This window comes from Lethenteron reissneri, chromosome 21 (genome assembly GCF_015708825.2).
Source record: "Lethenteron reissneri isolate LAM-NWPU_2019-01 chromosome 21, ASM1570882v1, whole genome shotgun sequence".
In the NCBI taxonomy this organism is placed as follows: domain Eukaryota; kingdom Metazoa; phylum Chordata; class Hyperoartia; order Petromyzontiformes; family Petromyzontidae; genus Lethenteron; species Lethenteron reissneri.
Genome location: NC_083799.1, coordinates 22,075,067 through 22,088,513, shown reverse-complemented (window position 1 = coordinate 22,088,513; position 13,447 = coordinate 22,075,067). Strand labels below are relative to the sequence as shown.

Sequence of the window (13,447 nt, the reverse complement as noted above, 5' to 3'; positions counted from 1 at the left end):
TACTCATGAATGCCTCGTTGAGTCTCAATACTCTTTTTCAGGAGGGTTCTGTCAAGTTTTCGCAGTTGCTTGGTATTGCTACATGGAATTCCCAATGGAGTAAACATGCAATGTAACTGGTAATTTACATATCTCCCGAAGCTAATTAATTACCAAGTTTTACAAATTTGGGAAGGCAATATTAGCATATATGGAGAAAATATTAACCATTTCATATTTTATGATGACATTGTCTAAGACTACCAATGTGTGTTAAACAAATTGAAGAAAAACTGTTCAACAGCGTTTAAATAATATGGGTCAGCGCAAATTGCATAGGTTACACCCGGCCATGTTTAGCATTCCTATTATTCAGTGTGAATGTCAGAGATTCCAACAGTCAAACTAATTTAACTTATTGAAGATTCTAAGAGCAGTGAGAGAAATGTACCAAACCATTCTACATGGCTGTCTTATTTAATTAATAGGGATGTGTATAGTACAATGTATCACTCACAGTTGAAAATGAAGGTCTCAAATTTCGATTTAAAGCTTTCGTGACTGCGGGGATGCATCTTCTTGGTTCTTTCGGTAAAGTCACGTAGAATGGAAATAATAAAATAATAAAAATAAAACATAATAAAATAATTCTCCCGTTTCGGCCACAACGCAAGCAGCCGTCCAGAGTCTCTGTCTTATAGACAGACCTGTTCTCCACCTGAGGACGGCTGCTTGCGTTGTGGCCGAAACGTCGTGAGAATTATTTTATTATTTTATTATGTTTTATTTTTATTATTTCCATTCTACGTGACTTTACCGAAAGAACCAAGAAAATGAAGGTCTCTTGAATATTTTCCTATTTTATTGTGCTAATTATAAGCCTGTGTTTACAACTGATGAAATAATATACCTGCGGAACATTTTCACCTAAATCGGTCAAGCAGACATTTAATTCCCTGTGCAATCCCCATAGTTCCTCAATTCCCATTGTGATTCAAATTCCTAATTTGAATTTGGAATGTCTGGTTCCTTTTCAAATGGTTTTGACAGTGTTATTCCCACTGGTGCAGATAAAACATTTAAAATTCCATAGCATTAGTCACTGAAGAAATGACACCATTCCTCACAAAACTTGCTTCGTCAAGCCTTCCAAGTCTGCTGCAATGATACTTTTATGGATTATATTTTTCAAAATGTAACCCAATTACAAAAATAAAAGACCATGCATGGCAATAACCACGCTTGAGTTACCCATTGAGACATTACTGACCTTTGCTTAGTGGGTAAGTTAAAATGTTATGGGTATGGTTCATATGAAAGGCAAATGACGTGTCGACATTTAAATTTAAAAGCAAAAATTTCACCATAACCTACACTGGGCATTAATCGCGGTGGTCCCAGACGACTAAATTTCAACTTAATTTACTGGAACTTAGCTCCCATGCAGGTCATGGTATTTGCACAGCTTTTATTTTCACACGTGAAGCTTCAGAGCAGTGCGTTGAATTGTCACACTGTTTACAGTTTTGAAAGTGTTTCCCACTCCCAATGCCACAGATGGCCTTGTAATATTTTAATTGGAACATTTATAGCCTTCAAAACCACGAAACTCATTTGGATGAGCCTGTAATTCAATTGAAATGGGTTTTTATACTGTACAGTAATTGATTCTGATTACGTAATTAGAAACTGCATGATACAGGACGTAAAAATAAGTTGACATGTTGTGTGGCTTTCTTGGGTCAAAACAATATATTTTGTAAAAACTGCACACATTTTATCTAGATACTTTTGATTTACCCTTGATCCTAAAGTTTTGACTTTTATTTCCAGCAACATATAACTTTTGTGCAGTAGAGGACACATTGTTGTGACCATTAAACATCACTCCCAATTCACACTCGTCCTTGGAAATGTTGGCTTTATCAATACTTACAATACTGTACAGCATGCATACGCTGCAATAGCATAACATGCAGAATGCCTCTTATCGGTGATGATATGGGGGGACCAGGTTCGTGGATTATTATCCACGGGGTTATCCGTGATTTGACTCCTCTTATCCGCGGGCGGGATGAAAATTTGCAGACAATTCCACAGATATTAGGAAATGGGCCACAATGAGTTGTCGCGAACCCTACAACTGCGGCTGATATGATTCGTGTGTATTAAGGCCACGGCTAAGAGGAGTTCTCCTGTACTCGAGTATCAGCTTCAGCAATACAGTTATGATACACGCAAAGGGTCGCACAGCATGCCGCACACCTAGTGTATAACGCTCTACTTACATGTTTGACACAATGTTCCGGCGCACGCGTTTTCTGCCAACGCTGTTAAAAGTGGTGGCCGTCCCTTCTGCGCGTGGACACAGCGGGGTCGATTGAGGTGGCTCATAAACTGCATAACTCGTCACCACGGAGACCACCACAACAAAACACGAATGCCATTCTTATTACTACGACGCTTGTTTACCCAGGAAAGCCTCACTGAGTCTCGTGACTTTTATTTTACAGGAGGGTCCAGCCAGGCTTTATTCGGTAGGGGGGTGGGGGGCAGATTATTGCTATGTATGATCTAAATAGAGGAATTTGCAGGTATTTTTTTTATATTTTGGCAAATTTGAACAACCAACTCTTGCGATGACATAACGGGATCCACTGTGAAGTGGACGGCACATGGTATATTTTTTTGTTATCGTAATGCACACCGCAGTGTTTATCAGGACGGCCGCTGGATTCAAACCATGAACCTCTTAAAAAATGGCGCATGTTCTACCACTACGACATGCTGCCACCCAAGCACTATGTACTAAATATGAAATAAATATTGTTTGTTTAACATTTACTCTGTATATTGTAATGCTTTGATGTAATTTTTTTCTTAAACATTTACTGCCAATATATGAAATAACAAACTCAATTACGTAAAATAACCACGACACATTCTTAATAACTGCCTTACAATAATACAATGTTATACGGGATATTTTTGGCAATGGCCCTTCATATCACAAACTAGTTACGTTTATGTATTGTTTCGAGTTTTTTTATTACCTGTGCAAAACTGCATAAAATGTATTAATCAATAACCATTGATGTCAATACATATCTATTGCCCATTCAATTAACGCTTTATAAATGTGTAGTGCAGATACTTACGTGATCTGAGGGTAAACACATGTAGTGGTTTAAGCACGCGCCACGCACGGGAGATTGTGAGCATGTGCGCGTAGAGTACAGTGGGGACATATGAGGACGAGCGTTGTTGCCAAGGCTCGAAGGGGTAGGCCAGAGACGGGTTGGGGCAATTAAGAACACGGGACCATGATTGGTTGGTGGTTGTTGTTGTCGTGGACTGGCACCGCGGAGTCTGGTAAAAGAGACAGGTGGCGGCGGGGGCTAGGGGCGAGGGGCGGCGAGGGGGTCGCCAACTAATTAATTGGGAGTTAATTGGGTCGGGCATAAATACAGGGGTGTTGGGAGCTGAGGGGGGTTCGGGCCTGGGAGTGGATGAAGACGGTCGGAGCCGAAGCAGTGGAGCGAGGAAAGTATAGGGTAGCAGTGGAGCGAGAGAAGTATAAGGTAGCAGTGGAGCGAGAGAAAGTATAGGGTAGCAGTGAAGTGAGGGACGCATAACGTAGCGCTGGAGTGTGACGGAGAAGCCGACAGAAGCAGCTGGAGTGTGACGGAGAAGCCGATAGAAAGTGGCTGGAGTGTGACGGAGAAGCCGATAGAAAGTGGCTGGAGTGTGACGGAGAAGCCGATAGAAAGTGGCTGGAGTGTGACGGAGAAGCCGATAGAAAGTGGCTGGAGTGTGACGGAGAAGCCGATAGAAAGCGGCTCGAGTGTGGCGGAGAAGCCGCGGAAGAGCGGCTGAACTGTGAAAGAGAAGCAGAGAGGAGAGGCGACGTAGACGGAGAGCGGAGCGAGTGAGGCCGGCGGAACGCGGTGAGCGAGCGGAACGATGTTGTTAGTGAAATAAAGTGACGACGGAAAAGCAAGAAGCTGTCGCGTGAAGTTCAGCACTCCACACATACTCGCTAGATTTTAGGATACAGTAGGAGGATGACGTCACAAGGAAAGGTAGGGGATGTCATCGGGAGAGGCGGAGCTCTTCTTAGCTCTTCTTTTCATTGGGTTAACAAAGTAAGTTCACATTTTCGTACTTTTTATCCTAAGCCCACTTACAAATGATGTTGGGTCATTTACAGAGCATGCCAGCATGTTGAAACTTGAGGATGATGATTGAAAATTGTTTAAAAAACAACTTTCCCAGGCACACTGGGAGCAGTGTTGGTGCCACTCTCCTCAAGGTTTTGTTGACATCAAATGTGCGCCCATGGAAATGAACTACGGTTGTGCGTTTTTGTATTCGATACCACGGGCCTTGCACTCATTTCCGTTCCTACTTTATTCCATTTTTTTAATGCAGGTCTCTCATCTTCAACTGTTCAAAACAAATTACATTTTGTCTGAGTGGTCTCGTATTCTATTCTACCAACGGTGGCCGTTTGTAGAAATTAATGAGTTGCAGCGAAAGGAGGGAATGTACCTGATAGGAGATGGAGCGATGAGATTATCTCGTGTGCGGGAGTGACGTTTATCGTTTGCATAATGTGACCGTGAGGAATGGCAGCAGCTTAGGGAAGCTTTTATCCAGCATTGGATAGCTCATGGGTGCTAATGATCACCTCTCATGTATCTACAGTATGTGTATGTATGTTTAACTTATTTCGCACCATATGCAGACAACCATGACAATCGAAAATTTGGCGAAGCACAATAAACTAAACACAAAATAAATAAGTTTTCAGTCTAGATTAAAAATTGCATAGCTCCAGTGGTTTGCTTATATTTGAAGCAAGAGAATTCCGAATTTAAGCGCACCTGAAAACGCACGATGCAGTGACCGTCTTTGTTCGACGGCTAGCCAAAAGTCACTGCGGGGATGATCGGAGTTCGCGTGATGGATTTTACTCCTTGACTAGATCAGCAAGGAATTATGCTTTATTTGTGGCAAGCACTTTGTGTGTAATGAGTGCGACCTCATAATGAATTCGTTCAGCAATCTGACGTCAATGCAGCTCATGAGGTTATGAATACATATTTTATTCATTGTAGTATAGTAATTGTATTGTATACGTTATATACATAAACACATATACATAGTTACGTGTTTTATTTAAATGTTATTGTTCATATTTGAGAGTGTGTTGTTTAGCGTGAACATGTTATAGTCAGATCGTGTTTGTTGTGTCTGCTCCTTTTATCCTTGTGCATAAATATTCAGTCCAATGGTTCAGAGGCATACATGCTCTGACCATGTGCCAGTACCGTATTTTACCGCATATAACCCGCGGGGTATACCACTTTTTACAAACAAACAAGACCTTGCAGGGTATATGGAGGTGCGGGCTATCCAAAAAATATTTTACACACGTGACATGTCATAACTCGTTAAATTGTTTCATGGTAGGACTATCCACTATGCAACACTTACCCTTGACTAAAGCATTGTTGAATAAACCACTCACCCTAAAATTGCACATGTTATCACGTTTTAAATGATTCGAATTGTTTGTACAATGAAACGACAATGTTTGAAGTGGGCGCACTTTGTTTACCGTAATACTTTTAGTGGCTGTAAGGGGGTGCGAAAGTTTTAGCTGAGGCTATGGATTGCACAATGGGAAGGGCTTTAACAAGCGTCTACCAGACTCGAATCATAATGGTTGAGTCCCTTAGGCCGCTGCTATTGGCTGAGCACGATACAGTCACGACCATGAGCTTTGTTACAAACTTCCAATGGCTTTGTTGCCAGGAGGCAATGGCGTTACCGTAGTGCCGCTATTGTCTGCGCAGTGCGCAATCTACCAGTGCTAAAACTGTACAGAGGTAACTACCGGTCCAGTAGCTGTAATATGATGAGGTCGAATGCTGGTAACCCTAACAGTACGCTTATTTACTTATCTACCAGTTATAGGTTATTTGTTGGATATTTACTTTTGTTACTTATTTACTTTATTAAGTTCACTCGTTTCCGGTTAGTTTGTTGTCTTTGTGCATGTTATGATTTTAATGTTAATAATTGATAGTGGAATGTATTACAAATGTAAACTTTGTATTAATATGATGGAATGAAGCTGTGGTAACGACGTTAAAGATATGAATACATGCAAGGTATATGGAGGTTTGGGCTATCTGAAATTTGTTTTACAACAAAACGCTATTTTTGCGGGGTATATGCGTCTGCGGGTTATATGCGTATGCGGGAAAATACGGTAGTTATCTATATATAAAAGGGATATTTGTCAATATGTGTGTCTTCGAAATGTTTATCATACTTACCGACATGCGACAAACTTGAAATTTGGCATGTGGGTAGCTAACCACTATTTTGACAATTTTTGTCTCTGTTAAATTCTTGCCTATTTTGACATTGCTGTTTTGACCATGTATTTACCATCGGATGTGAATTTGAAGTACAACACTTTTGTGGATGATTTTTGTCCATATTCTGTAAAAAAAAATTAGTTATGCTCTTTCAGATCATATAGTACAATTACTATGGTGCATTTTCTAATTATGTCTAGAAAGCACCTATACGTCTATTGTCATCCTCATAACTGAGGGTTGATACCCATGATAGATGCGTGAGCTTCAACGTCTCTCGTGGAGATTCCCATCCCAACTGCTCACTTTGTTCCACAAACGTATCTGCTATCTTCCTTTTCGAATTTTCCCTTCCGTTTTCCCTATCCAATGCAATAACGTTTAAATTACAATGTACTTGTTTTTTTTAATGTAACACGTAGGTTTTGGCGACCAATATGATTCATAATAAAGGTTTTTGGGTTAGATTGTGTAAATATAAATAGTTGTTAACCCATCACCACCCGACACAGCCAATTAGTTTTGCTGATGATTATAATTATGGCAAATCGCCTGATGTACCAGCAAAACGTCATACACAATTGTAAATGTTATGTGTGGGTTTACTCGGCATCAATTCGATTTGCTGAAATAATTTTCTAATTGACACATTTTGTTCACGTGACAAACCTTACTAATTGGCTGTGTCGGGTGTTGGTGGGTTAATGACACATATATGCTATCACACATTCCTGCGGAGCGAGCTGGTAGGAACGTTGGGTTGCTCGGTCAATGGCCAGGGTCAACGGCGGCGTGGTGTATTCCGCAAATATGGCCGACTGTGAGGGCGGGCACAAGCCGGCGTGAGTAGGTTAAACGTTTAAGGGCACCACGGGGTGACCAGCCCCTTCCCACCCAGCCCCACCCTTCCCACCCCCCAACCAGGCCCACCCTCCCCACCCAGCCCCTCCCCACCCTCCCCTCTCCACCCAGCCCCACCCCTCCCATTTTTGGATGCACGAGGGACAGACACAATAATCCCCTGTGGGCTGGTGTAACCAGGAGGTTCCTACCAGTATAACCATTATTATGAGTACTTCTTTTTCACTGCAGAGTAAATCAATAAAAACACGAAAGAGCATAACAAAACGATGATTGTTAACCCAGTGCCTTGCTGCACCCAGTCATGAAGTAGTGTGCAAACATCTATGTTGAGCAACTGCTATATTTTGAATTGCTCGAATGTAGATCGGTGTACCACAATGCATTAGCTTGAAAGAAATCACACTTTGCGAAATATTATAGGAAAATCAACGTCAAAGTTTAATATTGGCAGAAACAGTTTTTTTCTGTCACACTCACCTTCGTCCAGTGTGTGTGGTACTTTAAAAACTTGTTTTTCTTTCTAATACATTGTCATGCAACATTAATGTTCCATGTTTAATAAAACATTTTATTCAAAGAGCATGTACTGTAATGTCACAGTGAAAAGGCTTTCATTTAACTAGGTCACCTGTTTTCTTTTTACCCAGGTTATGTGGTCCATTCATCAAAAAATGGCAGGCTGCATAGCAGGGTTGTGCAGTCAGGTGTGTTTTATAACATTCCCAACGAAGTGATTAAAAGTCCACTGCATTGCCGTAGCATTGTACACGCACTGGAAATCTTTAACGAAAATACGTGAGGCTTGTCCACATTCAATAAACACACGTTTACATGGGGAAAATGTGGCATTTAATGACACATCAATTCATAGATTACAGTAAAAATCATGATACATTAAATATTGAATCATGCATGTAATAAATGATTATTTATGATTCAGGTAATTTATCCACACGTGATGAGCTAATTTTCCATTTAGACTAAGGGAGCAAAACAAACTTAACAGACTGGACAACACAAAGTTTAAAAAGTCAAACGAATTTAGTTCCCCTGGCATATGTGACAATTCATCAAATGTTGTAGCCGAGTGAATCGATTCGTGCCTCATGCAAAAGTGTCGCATGAGGCTATTGGTATTTCATTTTAGGATTATGTGTTACTCAATTTTGAACTGCATTTGTTTTTTTTCCAGGTGATGGGGAATCTCATTATCTAGAGAGGATGTTATCTTGTTTTTACCAGATTTCACTACTTATCTGAAGTGGCTTCATTGCATGCCACTGACATTGTGGCCACCTGCAAGTCATATTTCCACATCATGACATTAAGTGATGTGTGTAAGACACATAATTTACAAATATGTTGGAGGGGATTAACCAGATTGGATGGATGGATCTATAATGACATGATACAACTTGGGAAATCAGAACATACTGTGTTTATAAGTGTGTTATGGCAGGATAATTTCAATCACAAATGTGCGAATACCATTTTTATCTGAGATAATATGGACGTTAGAAGATTAGGTATTATGAGAGATAAACAGATGCGCATGTAAGAATTTGTCATAGTTGGTGATGAAAATGCACTGACATTGTGTGTTGTGCTGTAACACTTAATTTCTAAGTAAATTTTATGCTACATTTCTTGAAATTCAAGCAAGAAGTATTTTAATGATATTCTTTACAACAAAGAAACTCTGATCTCTGTTTTCATTACCAACATTTTCATTATTTAAATACAATGTCGAGGATGATGTGCAATTTTAAAAGTGTTTTCAGCATTGCAGTGAGCATATATCTTCCAAGAATGAGTCTGCATACGAAATGATAAAAAATTGTTTTTTTTAAGTAAGTGACTGGAGTTTTCAATTAAATATGAGCATCCCTTTTCATATTCAAATAATACTTTGTATTAACAAACAAAAATATCATGATGGTGCAACAGAGAAATGTTCCAATTGATTGGGGAAATTGGGCAATTTACTAGTTTCAACATTGAAAACGGTTAATTACTTACACAATTTTGTGCACTGAAGTAATCCTGCACCAACAGTTCTCAATCTCACGTAATGGGGGTGAGACTCAAAATTAGATTTGATGTTAGTTTCTATGAGGTTAGGTTGTGTACGCTAACTCTTAAAATTGCAATCAGCGATTAGTTTGCCAACTTGCTGTTAATTAATGGACATATATATCAGGGATTAACCTGTACCATGAAAACTCGGAGGTGGGAAGCCAGGCTTTGGAGGAATGGGTCGTGGAGGTGACAGCGTCAACACTGATGGTCCTGTTGCTCCATCCCCAGCGTTTTGTGCCAGTTGTTTCTTTCTAAGAGTGTTTGCAAGATCATCTAGGAAGTTGGGCTTGGGTGGAGGGATGGGATTGACAGGTGTTTTTTTGAGGACCACATTACAAGGGTTAACTGCTTTTACATGCATGGTTGAACTCGATGTAACTGGTGGTGGTGGCGGTGGCGGCGGCGGGGGCGGTGGTGGTGGTACTGCAGCACCAGGAGGGGCTGAGATGGACACATCTGGCATGCTGGGTTGAGCTGAGGGTAAGGAATTGTGGGCTCTCGGTGCTTGATGTATTGTGCCAACTTTGTTATGGAGCTGTGGAGCACATGGGATTTGGGGAGGCTGTGGTGCCTTGCCAGCTGGTGGACGTGGTTTTGGAAAAGAAGGAAGTGTAGGAGCATTGCAAGGGGGAGGAGGTGGCAGTGCCATTTCTTGTGGAGGGTAATATTTTGGTGGTGGAGGAAGGAAAGATGGAGGAGGTGGCATAAACTCTTCAGGCGGGGGTGGTGGTGGAAAGTCATCTGCCATCATCATGCCTTGCACCTGTTCTATGTCGCTGCTTGAAAGGCGGCTCGATTTGCGTTGTGGCACTGATGGAGGTTTCTTTGCTCTGACTGCCACAACAACTCCGCTCGCCGGGTTGGCACTCATTCTAGCCGCCGGTGCTGGCCTGCTTTGAGGTATTGCTGCTGGAGGAGGTGGGGGAGGAAAGGTGTCAGGTGGAGGAGGAGGAAACCCATCACATGGAGGAGGAGATGGAGAAGAAACATCATCTGACTTGATAATGGGCCGAGCTTGTGGCGCTGGGCCTTGGACCTTGGTTTGCACAAAAGATTCAGGAGGAGGAGGAAAGGACATTTCTGCTCCTGCTGTGTCCGAGTTCTCCAGAGCACCAGGTGGTGGAGGGAGTGGCAGGAATACATCATCCAGTTGACTCTCCTGCAAAAAAATTGGCACACATTTTGGTAATCACAGTCACGCTTACAATAAACAAATTATAACTCTGTCATATCCTTTGGCAATGCAAATAGCAGCACTCTTTGGGAAGTAAGGGTGGTTGTTCTACACAGGAAGTGGCCCCCATCATACAGATGTGCAATTGGCATCGATGAATCAAAACTGACAATGGAAACTAATGTAGCCCCATTTTGTAATTGAATACAGAGACACTTTAACTTGGCTGTATGAGGTCAGTCATTTTCAATAAATATGTAGTATTTACATAAATGTCACATGTCAACTAATTTTGGGTATCAAGTTGATCGGTTACTTTCAGGACATCACATTCATCTGTGTATGCAAGATACAAATTAATTACTGTGTACATAATTCCTGATTGTAAACATATGTATACGATATTCGATCGGGGATGCATTCCTAAAAGGTGCAATGAATATCGAAACGACGTAAATCAAAGCAATTTACAGGGTAGGCAGAGGCCAAGGCCAAGGTGACGGATACGATAAAGGATGGATGATGCTGTCAACCATGTAGGTGTGGGTTGAGGGAACTCAAATCAGGTAGTGGTATTAATTAAGTAAGGACGTAAAAGGGGGAGACGTAAATCTGTATATTACTGTATATGTGTATGTGGGTGGTAACTGGAGTACCTGGCGAAAACCTGCGCTTGTGAGGGGGCAACGCTTGATCCCATAAATATGGAACTGGTTTGGGTCCACATTTACTGTTCTGCATTCTCATGGCAAGCCAGGAAGGGAGTTTCCCAATACTTATTTGATCCACGAACCCTCGTCTCTACAGTGTTGGATTTTATGCGTTGCTAGCCACCACCACCAAGCGAATATTTAAAAACATATGTTAGGATGTAAATATTTTTAATATGTGAGCTGTACGTTTTAATTTGTTTCATTGCTTAAATATACATCAATATCAAATTATGACCGAGATATATGGCAAACTGATAATGAAGGCAAAATATCTTAAATCATTGTTAATTAACGGCCTCCATAATCATTGTGCAGAATTTGTTTCTAAATGTACCATTATGTAAGCAAAATCAGTGGAGCATGGTGACATAGTGGTTGGTGCATTTTGCTCTGAAAATGGCAACTTGGGTTCATTTCTTGGCCATGGCAAACATTGGTGATGAGCCGGTCTTAACCATCCTGCACTGACGAACGTGGTGGAATATGGTAAAAATAAAAATCACCTTCATGACAGTGTGTGCGGAGACCTTCGTCCAGCAATGGATGACATACAGTTGTAACTAATGAAGCAAACAGTCACCATGTTTCACCATTATCAACTTCTGTCAGGATGTTTGATAATATGTGATGATTCGTGAGTGTTTGCACGTGGAAGACAGGGTCGCCTCCTGATAAATGATGTTCATAAGAGGAAAATCAATTGTGGCTCTCTGGAAATCTTCAGCTACTGATATTATGATACCCGTTAAAAATATTTTCAACAATGGAAACACCAGGCCATTTCCCAAAGAAGCTCGTGTTACGTAACACGAAATATGTTTTATGTAAATGTTTTTGTCGTCAAATTGCAATGCGAGTTGACACGCTTGAGCAGACAAGACGTATGAATCATTAATGTCAGTAAAATTTTTGGGCTGTATAAAGGTTAACCCATTACCATTTGTGTAACACCTTTCATTGCACCAGAAGAGCACCCAACCAATGGGCAAATTCATATTGGAAGGAATGTCCAAAACACTTTGCGAAAGTGATTTGCCACATTTTTGATGGTGACAAAGGCATATGATTGTTTTGCATAGGAACATTTGCCCAACATATGAATCTGCACCCCTGTACATCAACAGACAATAAAGTGACATGTACACTAGGTATAGAAAAACTTATTTGAATACAAATATTTTGTTCTCAAAAAGGGAGAGAATAAAAATGTTGCCATGTAAAATCCTATATCTATAGCCATAGAATGTAGCAGAATATGTTAAATCTTGATTTGAAGTTTTCGTGACTGCAGGAATCCATACTCTTTGGTTCTTTTGGTAAAGTCACGTTGCTTGTGTGGCGATCGAAACGTTGTGATCTATTATTTTTTCTACCTACGTGACTTTACCGAAAGAACCAAAGAATATTTTCAGTAACAAAAAAAATACTGGATCCCAAGCCATAAAACCCATATTGCTCTAAATGCTAATGGACACTGAATTTGTTTGTAGAGACACTTTTATGACTCCATCAACACATAAACTAAGTAGGTTACCAGCTGCCACCAATGAGAGTGTGCTCTTAGTCACAGAGTGTTTATTTTGTGTTTGTTTAACCTTCGATGAACCTCAATAACTTATGGCTTAAATCAGATGACACTACACTTGATTTACAGGTTACAACACCAGTGGCAATATCAGTCACATTTAACATGACAAGGCTCAACACAGATGAGAAGAAGAGAACCAGAGGCTACAGGTGGAAGCTGCATGAGGAAAAGTTCAGGACCGGGGCAAGGAGGCGATTGTGTATTACGCAAAGAACAGCTGCAATCTGGAACCCCGGCTGCCCAAACCACACGCGGTGCAAGCAAATTCTATTTTTTGTTACTATTGTAGTGACATCACAGGATGTCACTGTGTGGTGCCGGCCCAAGAGAGGCACGGCATGCGATGTAGCGACGTCGCGGACACCACTTGGATGTGGGTGCAGTACCGGCCCTAGAGGGGCTCGGTGAGCGCTGACTGACACTGCTGGATGGCACCACGCTTGGCGTGCAGTGTCGGCCCCTACAGGATAGGGTGCGGGAGTGCCAGCAATGGAAATTGGGTTACTAAGGGCCGTGGCACTCTGGTTGATCCCAGAGGACACGAGACCGGTTAAGTCTACACAGGGGCCCCAAGTGGGGGATAGGGGTGGTCACGTGTCAGGGTCGAGATCCTGTTCGAGGATTCTGGAAGGTGGTCGTGGCTAAGGGCGGGGCCAGC

The 13,447-nt window shown here is 41.3% G+C and overlaps 1 protein-coding gene across 1 annotated transcript in view; it reads right to left on the bottom strand.

Annotated features, from left to right (window-relative positions):
• Positions 1–8,067: 8,067 nt before the first annotated feature.
• The window catches only part of LOC133344958 (amyloid beta A4 precursor protein-binding family B member 1-interacting protein-like), a 41,799-nt gene continuing 36,419 nt past the window's right edge, over positions 8,068–13,447 (bottom strand). Inside the window, exon 15 of the mRNA XM_061555287.1 lies at positions 8,068–10,473. Coding sequence (XP_061411271.1) covers positions 9,439–10,473 — 1,035 coding nt within the window. The 3' untranslated portion in view covers positions 8,068–9,438. The remainder of the gene's footprint in view (positions 10,474–13,447) is intronic.